At 45.2% G+C, this 24,377-nt stretch overlaps 1 protein-coding gene across 1 annotated transcript; it reads left to right on the top strand.

Moving 5' to 3' along the window:
* Window positions 1–1,363: 1,363 nt before the first annotated feature.
* On the top strand, window positions 1,364–24,087 carry LOC130294667 (nicotinamide N-methyltransferase-like). Its single transcript, XM_056544860.1, has 3 exons — window positions 1,364–1,514; window positions 14,787–14,985; window positions 23,664–24,087. Exons 1-3 carry the CDS (start codon window positions 1,364–1,366, stop codon window positions 24,085–24,087), a joined length of 774 nt encoding a protein of 257 aa, XP_056400835.1.
* Window positions 24,088–24,377: the final 290 nt, after the last annotated feature.

The following is a 24,377-nucleotide window of genomic DNA, read 5'->3' as shown; positions in this document are numbered from 1 at the left end:
AAACTGTTTAGCCATGCCACCTCTACAAAAGAGACTCTTACCCTCATCAAGACCCACTCCTTAAGCTGCCCCTGGTCACCATATACCATCAATCTACCATCTACACTCCACAGTGGTTAACTCCTTTAGTGCCATCTACCATATACTAATTCAGGTACTATTGTTATTGTTGGAACTGTTTAGTAAAAGTTACCCATTATGCTGCAACATCCTTACGTCCTGGTGTCTTTAATTCTACTGCATACATTACACCAAGGACCATGCAGCCACTCCGGTTATATTTATAGTGTCTCATAAGGGGACACTTGGGGACTATTTGTCCACTCCAGCCATCCATGACATCTCTGACTTCACCACTCTGGGACGAGTGGGACTAAAAGTTCCAGCAGACCCTACTCTACCACTGTGTTGTTCCCCAGGGTCACTGCACTTCCAAAATCCTCATTTCAAATCACATCACATACCTTACATGATGTATTATATTTTGTTCCTCTATTATATAAAGCCATCTATGTGATATACAAGCCTCCAGTTGTATGACTGTTGTTCTGCATTTCTTATAATTTTGATTACTTACAATAATAAGAAAGTTAATAAAAAAAATAATAATGTATCATTGTAATCAGATTATCTTGCTGTCTGTGCTGTATGTAAACTTGTGACTTAAAGGGGTATTCCGGCTTTATACATCTTATCTCCCATCCAAAGGATAGGGGATAAAATGTATGATCACAGGGGTCCCACCGTTGGGACCCCCGTGATCTCGGTGCAGCCCCCGTCATTCTGTGTCGGGCGCTGCCTTCGAGAAGAGGACGTGATGTCATAGCCATGCCTGTAGTGACGTCACGTCATGCCCCCTCCATTCATGTCTAAGGAGGGGGCATGACAGCCGTCACGCCCCCTCCCATAGACATGAATGGAGGGGGCATGGCGTGATGTCACTAGGGGGCATGGCCATGACTTCACATCCCTGTCTCGAATGCAGTACCTGGCTAAGAATGCCGGGGGCTGCACCGAGATTGCAGGGGTCTCCAGGGGCAGGACCCCTGCGATTATACATCTTATCCCCCATCCTTTGGATAGGGGATACAATGTATAAAGCCGGAATAACCCTTTAAACTGTAGTCTCCATGAGAGGCCATCTCAGGATTCATTTTTTTCTATTGTTGATATTACAATAAAACTCATTTGTTTATTTCAACACATGAATCCATTATAGACATTTTCCCATGACTGGTTTATGTAGATAATAACTCATGATTTGATACGTTATTCTTACTAACATGGTTTGTACATTGATATATATATAGACCTGTAGCTCCAGTGTAGAGATAGTCACCTGTCTGTGATAGAAGATTACACAATGGATTCAAGCACCCACAAGCATTATCTTGTACATGGTTATGATTCCAGACAAGCCCTGGAGCATTATTTTTCAGATAAACCTGATATGGCCTTTGCAGACGATACCTTGATATTTCCCATTGAAAATCTTAAGAAAACCTTCACAGAGGGTAAGTATCTTGAATACTCTATGTTTAATTAATTTTAAACCATGAAGCAACTCAATAGCATTGAGCAACATTCGTTTTTGGTGTGCGGGAAATCAATAGGGGCAACCACACTGCCCCAGTTTACTAAAGAAAACAAAGGAAGCCTTGGTCATGGAGGATGATAAAAAAATATAGGATCTTTGGATTTCTTATTGCCATAGTTTTTCCCTCTTTAATTACACAATGACCCCTATAGAACTTGGGGTGGATAGGTGGCGTGCACAACCAAAATGGAGGAAGCCATTTCCACCATATACAATACCAGCCACTCTTCCTAAATACATTTTCCCTGGTAGATAACTGGATCTCTCATGCCAATAATTTGTAGGCTTAGTGCTAGCCCAAGAGAGGCACATCAATAGTTTAGGGTCCATCCAATGAGATCACCTTAACGTGGTGGGCTTGCACACAATTTGATCAAACAGCATTCGAAGAACCTCAATTATTGTCTTGAGGGGTGAACTCAGTTGTGGGACATACTGTATATAATGTGAGGGGTGGACTCACCTATTGGAGATACTGTATATATAATGATAGGTGTGGACTCACTTATGGGAGATACTGTATGTATAATGTGAGGGGTGGACTCACTTATGGGAGATACTGTATATATAATGTGTGGGGTGGACTCACTTATGAGAGATACTGTATATATAATGATAGGTGTGGACTCACGTATGAGAGATACTGTATATAATGTGAGGGGTGGACTCACTTATGGGAGATACTGTATATAATGTGAGGGGTGGACTCACTTATGGTAGATACTGTATAAAATGTGATGGATGGACTCACTTATGGGAGATACTGTTTATAATGTGATGGATGGACTCACTTATGAGAGATACTGTATATAATGTGAGGGGTGGACTCACTTATGGGAGATACTGTATATATAATGTGAGGGGTGGAGTCACCTATGGGATATACTGTATATATAATGTGAGGGGTGGACTCACTTATGGGAGATACTGTATATAATGTGAGGGTGGAGTCACTTATGGGATATATTGTATATAATGTGAGGGGTGGACTCACTTATGAGAGATACTGTAAATAATGTGAGGGGTGGACTCACCTATTGGAGATACTGTATCTATAATGTGAGTAGAGATGAGCGAATTTGTGAAAAATTAAGATTCGGACAATTCGCTGAATTTTCCCCCAAAATTAGTTTAATTCCGAATTTATTTGCGGCAAATCGCTATTAAAAACGGCTATTTCTGGCCTAGAGAGATCCTCAATAGGGGTGAAGAATACTTTGCCTTGTCCTAACACGGATAGGGAGTGTCCTGTGTTAGTGAAATAATACTGTTATTCAGTATGACATGCAGATTACAGGCATCGCTATTAGAATCACTGCCGCAGAGCATCTGGATGCCGGGAGACCATATGGCGTCAAAATTGATGAGAATAAAGAGATTTTTGATGTCATTTAATTTGAATTTACTTAAATTTTTTGAGTACCCATTTTGGTGAGCATCGAGCTGGTGGTCCATTGCGAGGCGAGATACCACTTGTTCAAGCCCGTGCCTCTCAGCGCCCCCCCCCCCCCCCCCCCCACTGTCTTAATCTTTGTGGAACTCCAAATGTTTCATTTTATCAGTTATGGTTCATTGCTATCGGTCCAACATGTTCCATTGGATTCTTGTGGTAATTCCACAGCTAAAATATGACGTCGACGACCATAGGGCCTCAGTCTTGAAAAGATTACATCGATTTTTTTTTAATTTAAGATTTTGAAATTTAATATTACACTCCCACAAGTTTAATGTCCCGGGCCCCGGCATCAACTTTGAATAAATAGTGTGGTTGTAAAAGACCAAATCTAACAAGGAGTCACATGTCACATGGTGACACAATGACAGAGCCTGGAGGTGGCATCAGTATGAGGAGACCATATAGTGGCTGAATGACACAGCATGCAGGTGGCGGCAGCATGAGGAGATCATATAGTGGCTGAAAGACACAGCATGGAGGTAATGGCAGCATGAGGAGAACATATAGTGGCTGAATGACACAGCCTGAAGTTTGCGTAATGATGAGGAGAACATATAGTGGCTAAATGACAAAGCCTGGAGTTGGCGGCAGCATGAGGACACCATATAGTGGCTGAATGGCACAGCATAGAGGTGGCGGCAGCATGAGGAGAAAATATAGTGGCTGAATGACACAGTGTAGAGCTGGCGGCAGCATGAGGAGACCATATAGTGGCTAAAAGACACAGCCTGGAGTTTGCAGCAGCATGAGAACATATAGTGGCTGAAGGACACAGCCTGGACATGGCAGCAGCATGTGGAGAACATATAGTGGCTGAATGACACAGCCTGGAAGTGGCAGCAGCATGAGTAGAACATATGGTGGCAGAATGAGACAGCCTGGAGGTTGCAGCAGCGGCATCAGGAGTCCTGAAAGTGACCCGGTGACAGAGTGGTGCGGTGGGTGGCAATAAAAGTACCCGGTGACGAAAGTGGGTGAAAAAAGGAGAACTTGGCATCAGACATTTGGGCTTCAGGTGGGTGTCAGAATCAGAATAGTAGCTGAGGCAGGTAGGCAGAAGAAAACAGTCTATTTTGTAAAAGTGTTAGTGTGCACGCGTAAGTATTGAGGATATGCATGTAAAACTTAACTTGTAATAATTTGCTTAGGATAAAATATATAGCCCCATTTTTTTTTTTATCAAACCAAAGGAAAGGTGTGCAAAAAACATCATGTGCCACTTACACCACCAAGTATTGATGTGATGCAAAGATCTCTAAAAGGTGGAAGGGAACAACGTATGGTCCATTGTAACCGGTGGGGGTAAACAATTCCCTGTAGGGCCCTACTCTCGCATTATGTAGGGCTCTACAGGGGAAGTTTTTACCCCCACCGGTTACAATGGACTATACATTGCTCCCTTCCCCCTTTAGAGGTCTTTGCATCACATCAATAATTAGTGGTGTAGGTGGCACATGGTGTTTTTTGCACACCTTTCCTTTTGTTTGATTTTTAAAAAAAAAATGTGAGTACATATATTTTATCCTAAGAAAAGTTAAGTTTTAGCTAATGCATATCCTCAATACTTGTGGTCTGATGGCGAGGAATGTCTGTAACTGAGGAGCAGCACCTTAAACATGTTTTGCACTATCCATATTTGTGAAGTGTTGGTGTGGCACCATGGTCAATCTACTCTGATGCATCAGGCATTGGTGGGTGGAAATCCTGGCTGATACATGCCTGATTCATCTTCACAAAGGTCAGTCTCTCCACATTTTTTGGTGGACAGACAAGTTCTCCTTGGGGTGACTATGGCCCCGGCCGCACTAAACACCCGCTGTGATGGCACACTACTGGCCGGGCAGGACAGCTTTTCCAGGGCAAACTCTGCTAGTTGTGGTCACAAATCAAGTTTGGCTGCCCAGAAGTCCAGCGGATCTTCAAGATGTGTTGGCATGGTCATGTCAAGGTATGCCATTAGCTGCTGGTTCAGGTCTACCTGCTGCTGATGTGTTGCTCCACTATGTGGATGAAGAAAAGTACTCACAAGCCTGTAGACTCAGGCTGCTGCTGATGGAGCTGGTACTGCTCCTGCTGTTGTTGCGGCTGTGCAGGAACCACATTCACCCATTGGGCTGTAAAGGACATGTATTGTCCCTGACTGTAGTTACAGCTCCACACGTCGGAGCTGACATGCACTGTGGTAAACACCGACAGGCTAAAAGACTGGCCCACCTTTTGTTCAACAAAATTGTGCAGGGCTGGTACGGCCTTATTCGCAAAGAAATGGTGGCTTGGCACTCTCCACCTCGACTCAGAAAAAGCCATCAGTTCTCTGAGGTGCAGAGTCCACCACTTGAAAAGGGAGGGACTGCAGCAACAGCAATTTGGACAGAAGCACATTCAGCTTCTGCACCGTTGAATGAGTGGGCTCATACTGTTGTCTCTTGTACATGGCTTCGCCGATGGATTGCTGGTGGAATGACTCGAAGTAGCAGGAGCATCTAGAGCGACAGAAGATGGGTATGACACACAGCTCCCTTTGGCTGTGGTGGTGGAGCCTTGGCTGGCTTAAACAGGGTGTGGCGTGCCACTGGGTGATGCAGTAGGCTGGACCACTACATCGGAGTCACGGTTCTCCCAGGCCGCTTTATGGTGACACTGCATATGTTGACACAAGGCCGTGGTGCCAACATTGGGACCCGGGCAACGCTTCACCTTCAGCTGACACATCTTGCATGTGGCCAGATTAACCTGTAGTGTTGAGCGGCATAGGCCATATTCGAATTTGCGAATATTCGCGAATAAATGGACGAATATTCGTCATATATTCGCAAAATGTACATATTCGTAATATTCTCGTTTTATTTTTGCATATGCGAAAATTCACGTATGTGAAAATTAACATATGCAAAAATTAGCATATACAAAAATTAGCATAAGCAATAATTTGCATATGTGAAAATAAGCATAGGCAAATTTTCACATATGCGAAAATTCGCACACCAGTCTCACACAGTAGTATTAGAGCCTTCTTTACAGCACACAAGCTGGAAGCAGAGAGGGATGATCACTGTGATGTACTGTGAAAAAAAAATATATAAAATATTCCCTATTACAAATATATAGTGCTATATTCACGAATATTCGCAAATTCTGAGAATATGCGATATTCGCTAATAAAATTTGCATTGCGAATATTTGCGAGCAACACTATTAACCTCCTCCGGATGCTTGATGAAAAACTGCTAATATGACGTGTCTGCCTAATTTTTTCCCTCTTTTTAGGACTGAAGGGGACTGGACTGGGACTCTAGTTGGTATCCTATGATCGGGACCTACCTATCTTCTGCTAGTGATGGACTGATGGCCATATCCCCACTCTCTCATGTCCGTCCTGCTGTGGACTTAAGGACTGTGGGACTTTTCTTGTATCCTGTCCAAGGCCCACTCCCAAGTGCCTGATATTTTGTAGAGCCCCATGTTTGTTCTCTCTTTGCTCTTCTCCCTACTCCTCCTTCCCTCTCTTCTTCCTCTCATGTGCTAACTCTTACCTCTAGGCTCTCCCTCCCAGCTACTTCTTTCGACTTTCTCATTCCCATATTTTTCATTTTTCTCATTATGTGATGTTGCAGAGGTGACTCCTCTTTAGGACAGGTCAACTGACTTTGGAAGTGTACATTTGCATGGAATAGCTGACTAGCTTACTGGATGGAGCCATAACTGCACTTACTGTTGTGTATGCAGTGTTTTTCTTGGTTATGTTATGTTCTGTTTCCTCTTTCTTTCTGCATTGATGTGTGGTGATTGGGAGCACTCCTAGTTAGGTGCTACACAGTTATGTTCTCATGGCATTTTTAACAGTATTTTCTTGGAATGTTAGGGGTTTAGAGACCCCGAAAAAGAGAACACTAGTTTTGCTTACTTACATAGTATTAATCCCCACATACTTGCACTACAAGAGACTTACCTAGCCCCTGATACACTGGCTGTCACAACCCTGGGTGCAGTGGTAATGTCATACGTTCCACACTTTTCTTAGGGGAGTGTCTTTTCTGGTTCATAGATCGGAACCTGTTTGTATCCGTAAAGATGGGAGATACATTTTTATGTATGCTTTTATAAATAACTCTACATAAGTATTTTGTTTCTATATATTCCTCCAACTGCCTCTTTAGAGCTAGGCGGTGGCGTATACACCACTTCTGGTTGGAGTTGATAGGCCCTCAGGATAGAATCCCAGACCAGTTGTGGGTGTACCTCGAACATGATTTACAGGGGGATGTATCTGCACTTGTTTGGGAGACCCTGAAGGCATACCTCAGAGGTTGCCTGCAATCTAGAATCTCCTATATTAAGAAAGACACTCACATAGAGAGGTGGAGTTGGCCTCCAAATGTGCGGAGTTGGAGGAAATGTATAACCTAGATCCATCTGAGACTCGCAAAAATGAATGGTTGTCTATGGGTCGCCAATACATGTTATATCGTAATGAAAAGTTGAATAGAAAGTTGTTCTTCACTAAACAGATGTACTTTGAACACGGTAACCAATATAGTAAGCTTTCTGCAGACATAGTGTGGCAAAATTTTATCGACCCATTTTCTTAAATCTTGATTACAAAATTCTTAATAAGGTCCTTGCTAACAGAAATGCCTCAAAAATCCACTCCTGATAAGTTTCCAGGGGACGGTCCACAAATCTCCGATTATCCGCTTATTGGGATTTTCTGCTCACAGGGTCCAAGGGGGCTCGTATCCATCCTCTATACTCACCTTATACAGGCCAAAATTTCCAAGCTTCCACTGCCAGCTGAACGACACTGAAACGAGCACATCCCTGATATAACCGCTGAGATGTGGGAGGAGGTTTTATCCTCTTATATGTTTGTATCCCAAGCGGCCAATAATAAAATCATTCATTATTCATTATAGTTATATCATGCCCATCCGGTTACATAGGATGGGGAAGAAAAAGACCCCCAAAATTTGTAACACAATTTCTTCCCTGTACGGAAATACTCCAAATGTGGACATAAAGTGCTCTGATCAGGGGGCACACGGCAGGGCTCCATAGAAGACAACAGCATATACATTTGAGGCCTAAATTGGTGATTTGCACTACACTACTCAAGGAATGTAAATAGGGACACAACAGGTGTCTGACAGATTTTTGGAACTGTGGTCTGAGAAAAAGATAAATTTAGTTTTTCATATTCACAGCCCGTTGTTCCAAAAATCTGTCAAACACCTGTGGGGTGTCAATGGTCACTGTACCCCTTGTTATTTCTTTAGGGGTGTAGTTTTAAAAACGGGGTCACATGTAAGGGGTTTCCACTATTCTGACAACAAGTGGACTTTGTAAATGCGACATGGCCTCCAACATCCATTCCAGCCAAATACACTCTCCAAAAGCCCAATGGCACACCTTCACTTCTGAGCCCTGCTATGTTCCCACAGAGCACTTGCCAACCTATGGGGTATTTCTGTACTTGGGAGGAATTGCATTTCAAATTTTAAGGTTCTTTTTTCAAATTTTACCCCTTGTAAAATGAAAAGTTTGAGGCAACACCAGCATTTTAGTGTAAAAATGAGAATTTTTTATTTTTATGACCCTTTTTAAAGGGGTTTTCTGGGCAAAAACATTTTATCCCCTATCCAAAGGATAGGGGATAAGATGTCTGTTCGCGGGGGGGGGGGGAAGGGTACGCTGCTGAGACCCCCTGCAATCTCCCTGCAGCACCCGCATTCTATGCGGGTGCTGAATCTCCAGTTTCGGAAACCTCCGGATTTCCAGGACTGGGGACGTGATGTCACGCCAGGCCTCCTCCATTCATGTCTATGGAAGGGGGCGTCATAGAATGCGGGTGCTGCAGGTAAATTGTAGGGGGTCTCAGCATCGGACCCTCCGCAATCTATCCTTTGGATAGGGGATAAAATGTTTTTGCCTGGAATACCCCTTTAAGTCTTTCACAAAGAAGCACATCAAGTATCTACAAAGATTTACCACAATCAGAAACTAAAATATGTCATGAAAAAAGAAAACAATCTTAGAATCAATACAATAGGTAAAAGCAGGTCAGATTTGAACATTTTGGTTGTGTACTAAACTTTTTCAGGACCCAGAGCGTACGGGTATGTCCTGACAACCTGGTACTTAACCTCCTGAGCGGTATTCCCGAGCGTGACTCGGGGTTAATTTTTCCTGCCAGGATCGGTAACCCCGAGTCACGCTCTGGGTAGAATTACAGAGTTCCCGGCCGGGCTGCACGATATATCGCAAAAGCAATGCGATATAGTGATGCCCCCCCCGGGAAAACTTGCGATTATCTGCTCTGGTCGGCTCCCGTTGCGGGGGCCGGCCAGAGCAGGTAAAGAAAAATACTAAAAGTCAGTGTTTCCCTACCAGGGGGCCTCCAGTTGTTGCAAAACTACAACTCTCAGCATGCCCGAACAGCCAAAGGCTGTCCGGGCATGCTGGGAGTAGTAGTTTCACAACAGCTGGAGATACCCTGTCAGAAAAACACTGAGCTAAATGTAAAAGGAAAAAGTAGTAAAATAAAAAAAACTTTTGCTCACCTAGTCCCGGTCCCTGAAGATGTTGTTCCCCTCCGTGCGCTCTGGTCCCTGCTCTAGTCATCTTACAGGACCTTTCACTTTTCAGCCAATCACAGGCCACAGTGGTGTAAAGCCTGTGATTGGCTGAAGGGGAAAGGACTTGTTCTGCAGAAAATACACTAGGTTTGAAATCTGCGCGGCAAACCTAGTGTATTCTGCTGCAGGACAAGGTGAGAAGGGGGGAATGTGACAGAGGGGGGGGGATGTGACAAGGGGGGGAGGAATGTGACATGAAGGGGGGGGAATGTGACAGGGGGGAATGTGACAAGGGGGGGGAATGTAACAAGAGGGGGGAATGTGACAGGGGAGGGGGAATGTGACATGAAGGGGGGGAGATGTGACAAAGGGGGGATTTGACAGGGGGAGGGGAATGTAACATGAAGGGGGAGAATGTGACAAGGGGGGGAATGTGACAAGGGGGGGAATGTGACAGGGGGGGGAATGTGACAAGGGGGGAATGTGACAAGGGGGGAATGTGACAAGGGGGAATGTGACGGGGGGAAGAATGTGACAAGGAGGGGGGAGAATGTGACGGGGGGATGTGACAAGGGAGAGGGGGAATGTGACAAGGGAGGGGGAATGTGATGGGGGAGATGTGAAATGGGCGGGGGGGAGATGTGAGATTCAGTGCAAAAAATTGTACCGCTTTTGGTACAAATTTCCAGAAAGAATCATACCGCCACGGAGGTTAAGGACCCAGGATGTACCTGTACGTCCGTGGGAATTTCGGTCCCAGCCGCGCGCCGGGTGGGGACCAGACCGGGTTGACTGCTGATATCGATGAGCAGGCACCCCACGCAAATACCCAGGGGGGTCATCAGACCCCCCATGTTGGCGATCGCCGCAAATCGCAAGTGAATTCACACTTGCGATTTGCGGCTATTCCGGTGATACTGGTCACGGGTGACCCGCTGATCTGGAGATACATGGTGATCGGCGGTGTAGGATACACCCCCAATCACCTCCTGTATCTATGGGGAGGTGGCGATTTCGTCACCCCCCCAGGATCTCTGCTATTGGCCGGACAGCAATAGCAGCTGTCAGGGGAGGGATTAATGACCTCTTCTTGCCACTCTGACGGCTGGCTGAGTTCAGTCAGCGGTCAGAGCTGCAAGAGGAAGCCAGGGACCCCCTTCTGCAAGATTGTAGCCCCCTCAGGACTGAAGATCCCCCTTAGAGCAGGGACAGATTACATCCAAGGGACAGGTAAGAGTTAAAAATCAGTTAACGTTAAATAAAGTTTAAAAAAAATTCCCCCCCCCCTCCTGACTAATAGGTCCCCAAGGGTCCACCGCAGTTTTTTTTTTTTTAGCCTATTAGGGGTTCACGGTGCTGCATTTGCCCCCCCCCCCCATTTTTTTTTTTTTTGCTGCAGCATTTTTTCCCCATAAAACAGTGTGTGCTTTTTAATCACACACGGTTATATAATACAGTCACACCAAGCACACAACACTACATACTCCCCCCCCCACCCCACACATGTCCACCCCAAAGTGATCCCACCTATGACCGGCTTTACAAAGTGAGGCCAGTCATCGATCACTTTGGGGCCACATTTTTGGAGGCCTACGTACCGCTCAGGGAGCTCTCGGTAGATGAGTTTCTTATCAGATTTAAGGGGGGACTCATCTTCCGCCAGTATATTCTCTCGAAGCGGGTGCGGTATGTCGTGAAGCTCTATAAACTTTGTGAGAGTACCTCCTGATACACTTACAAGTTTAGAGTATATGAGGGACCAGATTCCCGTATTGAACCCCCAGATTGTTCCCCCACTCTGGGTGTTAGCAGGAAAATCGTTTGGGACCTTGTGCACCCATTGCTGGATAAGGGTTACCATGTGTACGTGGACAACTTTTATACTAGCATCCCTCTGTTCACATCCCTTGCCGCTAAATCCACGTCCGCTTGTGGGACCATGCGGAAGAACCAGAGAGGCCTCCCTCTAAATTTGATCCAGACACCTATTCCCAACGGTGAGTCCCGTGCCCTTACCCATGAAAACCTGTTGCTGGTTAGCTATAAGGATAAGAGGGATTTCCTTATGCTGACCACAATTCATGGTAACAGCAGCTCACCTGTCCCTATGCGAGGTACCACAACACCGGTCCTCAAGCCCGATTGTATTCTGGACTACAATCGGTATATGGGGGGGAGTTGACCTTTCTGATCAAGTCCTCAAGCCATACATGCAGAAAACATGGGTATGGTACAAAAAAAATGCAGTCTACATGGTACAGGTTGCCATGTACAAGTCTTTTGTACCGCCCCAGTAGGCTGGCAACACAGGGACATACCTTCAGTTTCAAGAAGAAGTCCTAAAGGTCCTGATCTTTGGTGACCGGGAAAAAGCAGGCCAGACTTCCCAAGGAACTGAAGTTATAGGTGCCAGGATAGTCCCAGACCAACACTTTCCAGGTGAGGTCCCCCACACTGGAAAGAAGGGCCAATCCCAGAAAAAATGCAGAGTGTGTTACAAGAGGGGGATTTGGAAGGACACCACCACTCAATATGACACTTGCCCCGATCATCTGGGCCTCTGCATTAAGGATTGCTTCAGGGAGTATCACACTTCCATGGAGTACTAAATTTTCCCTATTCATTTTAATTTTCCATAATTTGACCCCAATGTAACAAGTCCAGAGTACATTGCAAATTTCAACCCCATAAAACCACTACATTTCTCAAAAAACTCTTTTATAAAAAGAAAAAAAACTGATAAGACCTCTGGGGGTATTTTTTCCAAAAATAGGTCACTGAGTTACTCTCATCGGGGACTTTTTATGTTGCCTCAAATGCACAGCGCTCTCTCTCCACCTGAGCAGGGTGCGAATTTGAGGCAACAGGTTAGGGACAGCCACACACATCACATTCCCAGAATGATGATTCAGAGCATAGGGTTTGGGGTGGGCATATTTTTTAGTTTTGGCTATGCTCTGGGTCATCATTCTGGGAACATAACCTTTTTTATGATTTTCTGTCCCACTGTACCCCACTTTAGTTACTTAGTGTACCTCAGTTATTTTCCCCTTGTAATGCCCCTTGAGGGGGGGTCCCACGGTTCTGGCACCATAGGCAGCTATGCAGATGCTCAAGGACCCTGACTGTGCTCCTGCACCTCAGAGGACGGTGTGCTCCCTCAGAGCTCCTAACATCCAGACATGAGTTATGTCTTTACTCCAAAGAAATGTGTTTACAAATTTACAGTGACATTTTCTCCTTTTACCACTTGTGAAAATGAAAAATTTGGGGTAACCCCAGCATTTTAGTGTAATTTTTTTTTTTTTTTCACATACCACTTAATGAATATTTATCAATCACCTGTGGGGTGTTAGGGATCACTGTACCCCTTGTTATGTTCCTTGAGGGGTGTAGTTTTCAAAATAGTATGCAATGTGTTTTTTTTTTGCTGTTCTGGAACCATAGGGGCTTCCTAAATCCAACATGCCCCCCCCCCCCATTTCAGCAACATTTGCAAATATGACCCCTTCTCTTCTGAGCATTGTAGTGCGCCAGCATAGCATTTGACGTCCACACATGTGATATTTCCATACTCAGAAGAGATGGGGTTGCAAATTCTGGGGGGCATTTTCTCCTATTACCCCTTGTAAAAATGTAAAATTTGGGGGAAACCAGCATTTTACTGGAAAAAAAAATCATTTAAAAATCCAACTTTAACGAAAAGTCGTCAAACACCTGTGGGGTGTTAAGGCTCTCTGTACCACTTGTTACGTTATAGCAGGCCATGTGTATTTTTTCTTTTTTGCTGTTCTGGCACCATAGGGGCTTCCTAAATGTGACATGCCATGTGACATGCAAAATTTACTCATCCAACTTTAACGAAAAGTCGTCAAACCCATGTGGGGTGTTAAGGCTCACTGGACCCCTTTTTATGTGCCTTGAGGGGTGTAGTTTCCAAAAAAGTATGCGTTTTTATTTTATTTTTTATTTTTTTTGCTGTTCTGGCACCGTAGGGGCTTCCTATATGTGACATGCCCCCCAAAAACCATTTCAGAAAAACTCACTCTCCAAAATCCCACTGTCGCTCCTTCCCTTCTGAGCCCTCTACTGCGCCCGCCGAACACTTGACATACACATATGAGGTATTTCCTTACTTGAGAGAAATTGGGTTACATATTTTAGGAAGATTTCTCTCCTATTAAAAATGCAATAACTGGGTCTACAAGAACATGCCAGTGTAGAAAATAAAGATTTTGTATTTTCTCCTTCAATTTGCTGCTATTCCTGTGAAACACCTAAAGGGTTAACAAACCTTTTGAATGTCATTTTGAATACTTTGAGGGGTGCAGTTTTTATAATGGGGTCATTTGTGGGGAATTTCTAATAAGAAGGCCCTTCAAATTCACTTCAAAATAGAACTGGTCCCTGAAAAATTTCGATTTTGAAAATATTGTGAAAAATTGGAAAATTGCTGCTATACTTTGAAGCCCTCTGATGTCTTCCAAAAGTAAAAAAAAATTCAACTTTATGATGCCAACATAAAGTACACATATTGTTTATGTGAATCAATATATAATTAATTTGGAATTTTCATTTTCCTTATTAGCAGAGAGCTTCAAAGTAAAAAAAAAGCTAAATTATCTATTATTTCATCAATTTTTTTTAATTTTTCACCAAGAAATGATGCAAGTATCGACAAAATTTTACCACTAACATAAAGTAGAATATGTCACGAAAAAGCAATCTCGGAATCAGAATGAAAGGTAAAAGCATTCCAGAGTTATTAATGCTTAAAGTTACAGTGGTCAGATGTGCAAAAAATGGGCGGGTCCTACACTGAAAATTGGCTGGGTCCTTAAGAGGTTAAAGGAAATCTGTCATCAATGTCACCTGCACTAACCTATCGGTGATGTTTCTTGGCCAACCTGGAGCATGGGTAGAGCATCCTGATGTCAGGAAGCTACGCCCAAGCTCCAAGGCAGCCTCGGAATGAAAGATACAGAGAAGAGTTGGCAGGAGAACAGGAGCACGGAGACGGATCAGGTAAGTATGGTTGTCATCAGTGTCACCAGCATTACCTGTCTGTACTGACAGATTAGTGCAGGTGACACCGATGTAAGATTTAATTTAAGGAGTTAATGTGTTAGATGTTTTAGTATAGATTTTTTTTTCTTTGCAGGTCATATTAAAGGAGATGTTGTGATTGACCTCAGCATTAGTTCCCTGGTTCACCATCTATATGCTGCCTGTGAGTTTTTCAATCACATCATAGTGCTGAAGGTCAGTGACAGATGCATCATGGAGCTAAAGAGATGGCTGGACACACGGACAGGAGCATTTGAATGGGGGCATGCTGCAAAACTTCACGTAGAAAACAAGTAAAGTATTTGTCCAAATAGAAGTGAAAACCCAATGTTATTGTTATTTTTTTAGAAATTTAAAGGCAGATCTAGGAAATGTTTCCACAGTATTTCCTCTACCTACCTTATTTCTGTTTTGCTAGTTTATTCAGTTTATTCAAGATCATAAAACATATTTGCCCTTAAAGAACAACTAGTAAGATTTATCAAAACATGTGCAAAGGAAAAGTTGACCAGTTTTTGGTGTGTTCACTTTTTCCTTCTCACCTTTAAAAAAAAAAAAATTATTAAACTATATATATATATATATATATATATATATATATAAACATCATGCAACTTTTAGGGGTTTAGCTTCTATGCAGTGCACTGTGGTAAAATTATTAAGTTATCTTTATTCTTTAGGTGCATATTAGAGATGAGCGGATTTTTGAAAAATTTGATTCGGCCGATTCGCCAAATTTTCCCAAAAAATAGTTTCAGTCCCAATTTACTTGTGGCAAATCACTATTAAAAATGGCTATTTCTGGCCAACAGATGACACAGTGGCTGAATGACACAGCATGGAGGTGGTGGCAGCATGAGGAGACCATATAGTGGCTGAATGACACAACGTGGAGGTGGCGGCAGCATGAGGAGAACATATGGTGGCTTAATGACACCACTTGGAGTTGGCAGAAGCATATATTGACTGAATGACGCAGCCTGGAGTTTGCGGCAGCATGAGGAGAACATAAAGCGGATGAATGACACAGCCTGGAGGTGGAAGTAGCATGAGAAGACCATATAGTGCCCGAATGATACAGCGTGGAGGTGGCGGCAGCATGGGGAGACCATATAGTGCCTGAATGACACAGCCTGAAGGTGTCGGCAGCATGAGGAGAACATATAGTGGCTGAATGACACAGCATGGAGGTGGCGCCAGCATGAGGAGTACATATAGTGGCCTTAATAACATAGCGTGGAGGTGGCGGAAGCATGGGGAGAACATATAGTGGCTGAATGACACGGCCTGGAGGTGGTGGCAGCATGAGGAGACCATATAGTGGCTGAATGGCGCAGTCTGGAGTTGGCGGCAGCATGAGGAGACCATATAGTGGCTGAATTACACAGCGTGGAGGTGGCGGCAGCATGAGGAGACCATATAGTGGCTGAATAACACAGCGTGGAGGTGGTGGCAGCATGAGGAGACCACATAGTGGCTGAATGACTCAGCCTGGAGTCTGTGGCAGCATGAGGAAATCATATAATGGCTTAATGACACAGCGTGGAGGTGGCGGCAGCATGAGGAGACCATATATTGCCTGAATGACACAGCGTGGAGGTGGAGGCAGCATGAGGAGACCATATAGTGGCTGAATGGCACAGCCTGGAGTTGGCGGCAGCATGAGGAGATCATATAGTGGCCTTAATAACATAGCGTGGAGGTGGCGGCAGCATGAGGAGAACATATAGTGGCTGAGTGACACAGCGTGGATGTGGCGGCAGCATAAGGAGACTATATAGTGGCCTTAATAACATAGCGTGGAGGTGGCGGCAGCATGAGGAGAACATATAGTGGCTGAATGACACGAGCCTGGAGTTGGTGGCAGCATGAGGAGACCCCATAGTGGCTGTATGACACAGCCTGGAATCTGCGGCAGCATGAGGAAAACATATAATGGCTGAATGACACAGCCTGGAGTTGGCGGCAGCATGAGTAGACCATATAGTGGCTTAATGACACAGCCTGGAGGTGGCGGAAGCATGAGGAGACCATATAGTGGCTGAATGACACAGCGTGGAGGTGACATCAACACGAGGAGAGCATATGGTGATAGAATGAGACAGCCTGGACGTGGCAGCAGCACCATCAAGTCCTGACAGTGACCAATACCAGTACCCGATGGCGAAGGTGGGTGAAAAAAGGAGAACTTGGCATCCGATGTGTGGCATCAGGCGGGTGGCAGGATCAGAATAGTAGCAGGCAGGTAGGCAGAAGAAAACGGTCTCTTTTGTAAAAGTATTAGTGTGCTCAAATAAGTTTTACGTAATGCCTATCCTCAATACTTTTAATAATATGCTTATGATAAAATATATAGACCAATTTTTTTTTTTTATCAAATAAAAGGAAAGGTGTGCAAAAAACTCAATGTGCCACCTACACCACCAAGTATGGTCCATTGAAACCGGTGGAGGTAAAAACTTCCCCTGTAAGGCCCTAATCTCGCATTATTAATTCCCTTCTTGGCAAGTGTTTCTTGTCCTAAAAAGGGCAGCCCCACACATGACCTTCATGCTATTTCCACCTACAAACTCTACCATTTCCCAGGGTTTTCAGGTGGAAATAGGGATTGATTCCTGTGTGGGGCCGCCTTTTTAAGATGAGTAACACTTTCCTTGAAAAGGTGGAAGGAAACAATGTATTGTCCATTGTAAACTTCCCCTGTAATGCCCTACTCTTGCCCTATTAATTTCCTTCTTGGCAAGTGTCACTCACCCGAAATGTCAGTGTTTGTAGGGGGAAATAGGGAGAGGTTCGAGTAACACTTGCAAAGAAGGGAATTAATAATGCGAGAGTAGGGCCTCAGAGGGGAAGTTTTTACCCCCACCGGTTACAATGGACCATACATTGTTCCCTTCCACCTTTTAGTGTTTTTTTTGCTCACCTTTCCTTTTGTTTGATTTAAAAAAAAAAAAAAAAAAAATTGGGTATGTATATTTTATTTTCATCCTGAGAATATTATTAAAAGTTGAGTTTTATGTAATGCATATCCTCCACACTTGTGGTCTGATGCGGAGGAATGTCTGTAACTGGGGAGCAGTGCCTTAAATCTTTTAGCCACTATCCATACTTGTGAAGTGTTGGTGTGGCACCATGGTCAATCTACTCTGATGTATCAGGCATTGGTGGGTGGAAATCCTGGCTGATCCATGCCTGATTCATCTTCACAAAGGTCAGTCTCTCCCCATTTTTGGTGGACAGACGAGTTCTCCTTGGGGTGACTATGGCCCCCGCCGCACTAAACACCCGCTCTGATGGCACACTACTTGCCGGACAGGACAGCTTTTCCAGGGCAAACTTTGCTAGTTGCCTCCACAAATCAAGTTTGGCTACCTAGAAGTCCATCGGATCTTCAAGGTGTGTTGGCATGGTCATGTCAAGGTATGCCACCACCTGATGGTTCAGGTCCTGCTCCAGGTCTACCTGCTGCTGATGAGTTGCTTCACTATGCGGGTGAAGAAAGCTACTCTTCAGTGACTGTAGACTCAGGCTGCTGCTGATGGAGCTGGCACTGCTCAAGCCACCCCACCCCTCCCCAGTAGCCATGGCAGTGGAAGGTAAGCACAGAGGGCCCCCCACCCCCGAGTCAGACCTGCGAGAGGATGGACGATGGTTCAAATAGTCATTGGCCAACTGACTTCATACAATGTATCTGTAGTAGGCCACTTTGTCCTCCCTCTATGTGGGTGTAAAAAAGGCCCCAATTTTGTGGCAGCAGCGAGGGTCCAATAAGGTGGAGAGCCAGAAGTCATCCGGCGGTCACTGCACAAGCAAGTGAGCATGCATCGTGCCCTTTGTGCAAGTGACTCGGAGGGACTCCATGCCTCCATCTCCACTGCATACTGTCACGGTTTTTCTGGGTCCTCTGTCTCAACTCCCTCATAACCCTCCAGCTTCTCTGGCTGCTCCTGATCCTCCTCTCCTGTCAGATGACTAGAAAAACCACCCATCTCATGAAATCTAAGCTGTTCTCCAGTGTGCCCCTCCTCCTTTTCCAGTTCAGCCCCACAGGGCTCATGTGGCTTTGAGATGTAGGTGCTACGTCTACAGTGCCCTGAACAGCCATTGGTTCCAACACGTGTTGTAGTAGATGAGGCAGTGGAATGACGTTGTTCATCCCGTAATCCAGGTGACTCACTAATAATGTATGGCAGGTGTCACGTATGAGCTGTCAAGGAGTTCCCCTATCAGCTTGGATCATCAAGAAATTGGTGATGGCTTTTCTCTGTTCGTATAGTCGGTCCAACATATGGAGGGTGGAATTTCAATGTGTGGAAACGTCGCAAATCAGACTATGTTGGGGGATACCGTACTGACTCTGCAGCTCAAGGAGGGTGTGCTTTGCGGTGTACGAGTGGCTGAAGTGCATGCAAAGTTTCCTTCCCATTGTTAGGAAGTCTTGCAGATGGGGGGGGACACTTCAGGAACCGCTTGACAACCAGATTGAACAAGTGTGCCATGCAGGGGGCCTGTCTCAGGCTTCCTTGTCACAGCGCAGACAAGATGTTCTTCCCGTTGTCGGTCACCATGGTTCCCATTTCCAGTTTTCGTGGAGTAAGCCATGATTCAATTTCTTGATGAATGACTTTTAGCAGTTTCTCCCCTGTGTGACTCCGTTCGCCAAGACAAACCATGTGAAGAACAGCATGACACCACTTTGCCCTGCACACATTGTATGCTGAAGGGACTCTGAGACTTGTCCATGCAGTGGAGGCTGAGGACACGGTGGAGGATGAGGAGGCGGAGTCGCACACAGTCACAGGACAAACGACCTGAGAGCATGGAGGCAGAAGCGGCATTACCTGTCCAAGTTGCTGTTGTGGCTGTGCATGAACTACATTCACCCAGTGAGCTGTAAAGGACATGTATTGTCCCTGACCATAGTTACAGCTACACAAGTCGGCGCTGCTGTGCACACAGGTACACACCGACAGGCTCAAGGACTGGCCCACCTCCTTCAAAATTGTGCAGGGCTGGTACTGCCTACTTCGCAAAGAGATGACTGATTGGGACTCTCCACCTCTGCTCGGTACTAGCCATCAGTTCTCTGAATGGTGCAGAGTCCACCACTTGAAAAGGGAGGGACTGCAGTTCCAGCAACTTGGACAGAAGCACATTCAGCTTCTGCGTCGTTGGATGAGTGAGCACAATCTGTTGTTTCTTGGACATGGCTTTGCCGATGGATTGCTGGCGGAATGACTGACTCGAAGTAGGAGGAGCAGGAGCATCTGGAGCGGCAGAAGATGGGTATGACACACAGCTCCTTTTTGCTGAAGCATTGCAGCTTTGGCTGGCTAAAACAGGGAGCGGCGTGCCACTGGGTGATGCAGCAGGCTGGATGACCCCATTGGAGCCACAGTTCTCCCAGGCTGCTTTATGGTGACGCTGCATATGTTGATGCAGGGCAGTGGTGCCCTGGCCACGCTTCACCTTCTGCCGACACATCTTGCATGTGGCCAGGTTAATATCCTCCGGATTCTTGATGAAAAACTGCCACACCGAGTAGCTGATTTTCCCACCAACAGTCCGCGCAAATTGACTGCTACTGCTGCCGACTCCAGGAACCACCATTCCACTACCTCCCGTGAAGATAGGCTGCCGTGAAGCAGGTGGTCTACCCCGGGCAAGTTTGGCTCCAGACTTTCCACTTCTGCCACCTCACTGACTGCTAACCATGCTACCACCTTGCTGGCTCAGCTGCTGCCTCACGGGCAACCTGCAACCCTCTTGTCCTGATGATGATGAAGCCCCTTCTGCACCCGGCTCCCAAGTGCGATCGGCTTCATCGAGTTGTGCCTGCACGTCACTGATGTCCTCCTCAGGTTCCTCAACTGTGTCTGCTTCAGGAGCCTGAACCCTGGCAACACCGCCTCCCACGTCACTCTCCTCATCACTTCTTGCCCGCCTAGCGTGGGAAGTGGCGGATGTCTCCTCCACTTCTTCGCTGAGCAGTAGCTGCTGACTGTCCTCTATTAGATCATCCTTAGTGAATAGTGGAGCTGAACCCACAGCATAAGATACTTTGTGGGGGAGAGAACAGCATAGGACAGAGGCAATGGGAGGACAGGGACTGCTCTCGGGTCATGCCAACTGAGGGTTGCGTCTGAGGAACCCACTGACTGCTGACTGGGGGTGTCCAATGTCACTTGAGAATAAGTGGATGACCGTGTTAACCAATCGATGACGGCAGATGGGTTGCTGGTCGAGACACAACCGCTAGCTGATACTTGGAACTCAGGCCTCTAGCTGTGACTCCTGCTGCCACTCGCCTCTAGTCTTCTGCGACCTCTGCCTGAAAAATAAATAAGCCAGCATATGGATTTTTAAGGTGCAAAATTTAAAGGGTTATGATTTTTAAAAGGTGAGGAAGAAAAAACGAAAGTGCAAAAACCGAAAACCCCTCAGTCCTTAAAGGGGTACTCCGCCCCTGGCATCTTATACCCTATCCAAAGGATAGGGGATAAGATGTTAGATCGCCGCAGTCCCGCTGCTTGGGACCCCGGGGATCGCCACTGCGGCACCCCGCCATCATTACTGCGCAGAGCGAGTTCACTCTGTGCGTAATGACGGGCGATACAGGGGCCGGAGCAGCGTGATGTCATGGCTCCGCCCCTCATGACATCACGGCCCGTCCCCTTAATGCAAGTCTATGGCAGGGGGCGTGACGACTGCCACGCCCCCTCCCATAGACTTGTATTGACGGGGGCGTGCCGTGCCGTCACGAGGGGTGGAGCCGTGACGTAACGATGCTCCGGCCCCTGTATTGCCCATCATTACGTGCAGAGCGATCGCGCTCTGCGCAGTAATGATAGCGGGGTGCTGCAGCAGCGATCCCCGGGGTCCCCAGCAGCGGGACGCCGGCGATCTGACATCTTATCCCCTATCCTTTGGATAGGGGATAAGATGTCTAGGGGCGGAGTACCCCTTTAAGGGGTTAAACCAGTATTTGTCTACAACACCAGCAGGTGTGTACTTTTCGCTGGCCTTTCACAGTATCTAGGTCCTTAAGACTTTAACAGGAACAAAATGGTACACCACTGAGATGTACATTCGTGGTATGCACTTATGAGGGGAGGACAATGCGCTCCAGTACGCTTAAATCAGTATTTGTATACAACACCAGCAGGTGTGTACTTTTGGATGGCATTTCACAGTATCTGGACTTTTAATATTTTAACAGGAATAAAATAGTACACCACTAAGATGTATGTATGCATGTATGTTTCTTGGCCTTAAGACTTTAACAGGAACAAAATGGTACACCACTTAGATGTACGCACAAGTTACACTTGTGCACACAAGAGGGCTTCATGCTTTTAGTGCTCTGCTCACCCTAACTGGCTGGCTACTATTATCTTTTCAGTTGTTGTACACACCAGTGCTGCAGCACACAGTCGCTGTGTACAAAACCCAAAATTGCACTTTCTCTCTCAATCTCACTCCCTTCCCTATCAGTGCTTCTAGGCTGGATTTGGGCTTGAGGTGAATCGCTCCTGTAAAAATGATTTTCTGTGCAACACACACTGCTTTCTGTCCCTCTGTCTCTCTCTGCAATAAAAGGTGGAAGTGACTGGCCGCAAGATGGCTGCTGAATATATAGGGCTGTGACATCAAAGGAGTGGCTGGCTGCTGATTGGCTGCATGCTGCATGTGATTCAGGGTCATCCTGACAACCGTTGTTCCCGCCTTCGCAGGATTCCTTTCCCCATGCCCTCACATGTGGATCTGCCATTTTAGATGCCTGGATAGCACTAAATGGAGTTTAATGAATCAATGTGCGCAATAAAATCGCTGTGATATTCGCATTTGTTGTGAATCAAATTTTTCCTGAAATTTGTAACAAATTCAATTTCATCAGATTCAATTTGCTCATGCCTAGTCCATTTGATTACAATAATACCCAATTTAGAGTATATAGGTTTTGTTTATTTTGCCAGTTTAATGAAATTATGCCTTTTGCAAGAAAATGAGTATGCTTTGAAGGGTTCTTATCTGACCCCTACAACTCCTTTTTTTTTATGTGGCTGTATGAGGGTTCATCTTTTTTGTGCCATGATCTTTAGTTTTTATCGCTACTATTTTTGTTTTGATGGGACTTTTTGATCATGCTTTATTGTTTTTTTCTGGAATAGAAGTGAGCAAACATCTTCAATTTTTGACAAATTTTTAAATAATTTTTCACTATTTTTGTTTAGTCCCCATTTGGACCTAAAATCAAGCAATCATTAGATTGCTAACAGTGTGCACAGCATTGATCAGTGTTATCTGCACTCTGCTACTCTAGCCTGCCAAAGCAGTCTGAAGCAGCCCAGAAAGGATCAGACGGCACAGAGGCAGGTAGGGACCCACTAGTCATCATGTAAGCTGATCGGAACTCTGTGATTTCCTTGCAGTGGTCCCGATCAGCTTAGTCCACCAAACGCCCACACACAGTAACAAACTTTAGGTCTCACAATCTACTTTGATTGCGGGATCTAAAGGGTTAATAGCCTTGAAGCGGCTATTAGCTGCGGCCCCTAGCTGATGATTTAATCTGGGGGTCGCATGATAGAAAGATGATGTCACAATCCTGCTCCGATATTGTGCCCCCCCCCTCCCAGGATGTACCCCTATATCCTGTGGAGGGAAGGGGGTTAAAAAAAAGCTTCTAAAAGATAAAAGCAGAAATCTGATTGGTTGCTATGGGCAACTGCTTCACTTTTCCTCTGCACAGGTTTTGATAAATCTCCCCCAATATTCTCATCCATGGCACCCTGTGCTGTATAATAATGGGAACCACTGGAATGGCATAGAATAAACTACATGCATGGTATAACAGTATTGGTATTACTACTCCAAACCAATAATAGAAAACTAACTACTGAGCCTTCATGCTGCCGTACTGATATTGACTGTTGACAATCACTTTCTTAATTTTTCCCATTTCTTTTAGTGACCAGTTACAGGACAAAGAGGAGAAAGTGAGATCGGCCGTTCAACATGTGATGAGATGTGACCTTGAGAAAGGAAATGTGACGGATCCGATAGTCTTACCACCAGCAGATTGTATTATTAGTTTTGTGCTCCTAGATGTTATCTGCAAAGACCAAGATGATTATATAAGATATCTCAGGAAGTTCTCAGGGTTGCTGAAACCTGGAGGACACCTCATATTGATTGGGTGTTTAGATATGACATATTACACGGTCGGGAAAGACAAGTACCTTGCTTTTCCCCATGATGAGGATTTTACCAGGAAAGCTCTAGTTGGAGAAGGATTTGTTATAGATAACTGTAAGGTTAAGAAGAGAACGTCTGAGAGTGACCTTACTGACTATAAGGCTTTCATATATATTGCAGCTCACAAGGAGAAGTAAAAATTATAGGCAAATAAATTAGTAATTTATACAGCACCGATATATTCCACAGCCCTTTACAATTCTGCAGATACACAAACAATCAGACATTATGGAATTTCATACTAATTGTTCATAGGAGAGGAGTGAGGGCCCTGCTCACAAAAGTCTACAATGAGACTTGGTTAATATTGCAGTAGAGTTTATGATACTTTTGATATTGCAGTAGAGCTTATAATATTTTTTTATGTGTACGTCATCGAATGTGAAGTTTAACTAACCTTATGTTTTAATAGTTCGGACATTTACGC

The sequence above is a fragment of the Hyla sarda genome, chromosome 10 (assembly GCF_029499605.1).
Source record: "Hyla sarda isolate aHylSar1 chromosome 10, aHylSar1.hap1, whole genome shotgun sequence".
Classification (NCBI taxonomy): domain Eukaryota; kingdom Metazoa; phylum Chordata; class Amphibia; order Anura; family Hylidae; genus Hyla; species Hyla sarda.
Note: the sequence above shows the minus strand (reverse complement) of the source record. Positions and strands in the feature narration are given on the sequence as shown.

Excerpts from the sequence above, each read along its gene's own strand:
- LOC130294667 (XM_056544860.1), top strand. The coding sequence starts at position 1,364 with ATGGATTCAAGCACCCACAAGCATTATCTTGTACATGGTTATGATTCC. Across the intron at positions 1,515-14,786 it reads TAAGAAAACCTTCACAGAGG|GTCATATTAAAGGAGATGTT; the intron begins GTAAGTATCTTG and ends TTTTCTTTGCAG. Across the intron at positions 14,986-23,663 it reads AAACTTCACGTAGAAAACAA|TGACCAGTTACAGGACAAAG; the intron begins GTAAAGTATTTG and ends CATTTCTTTTAG.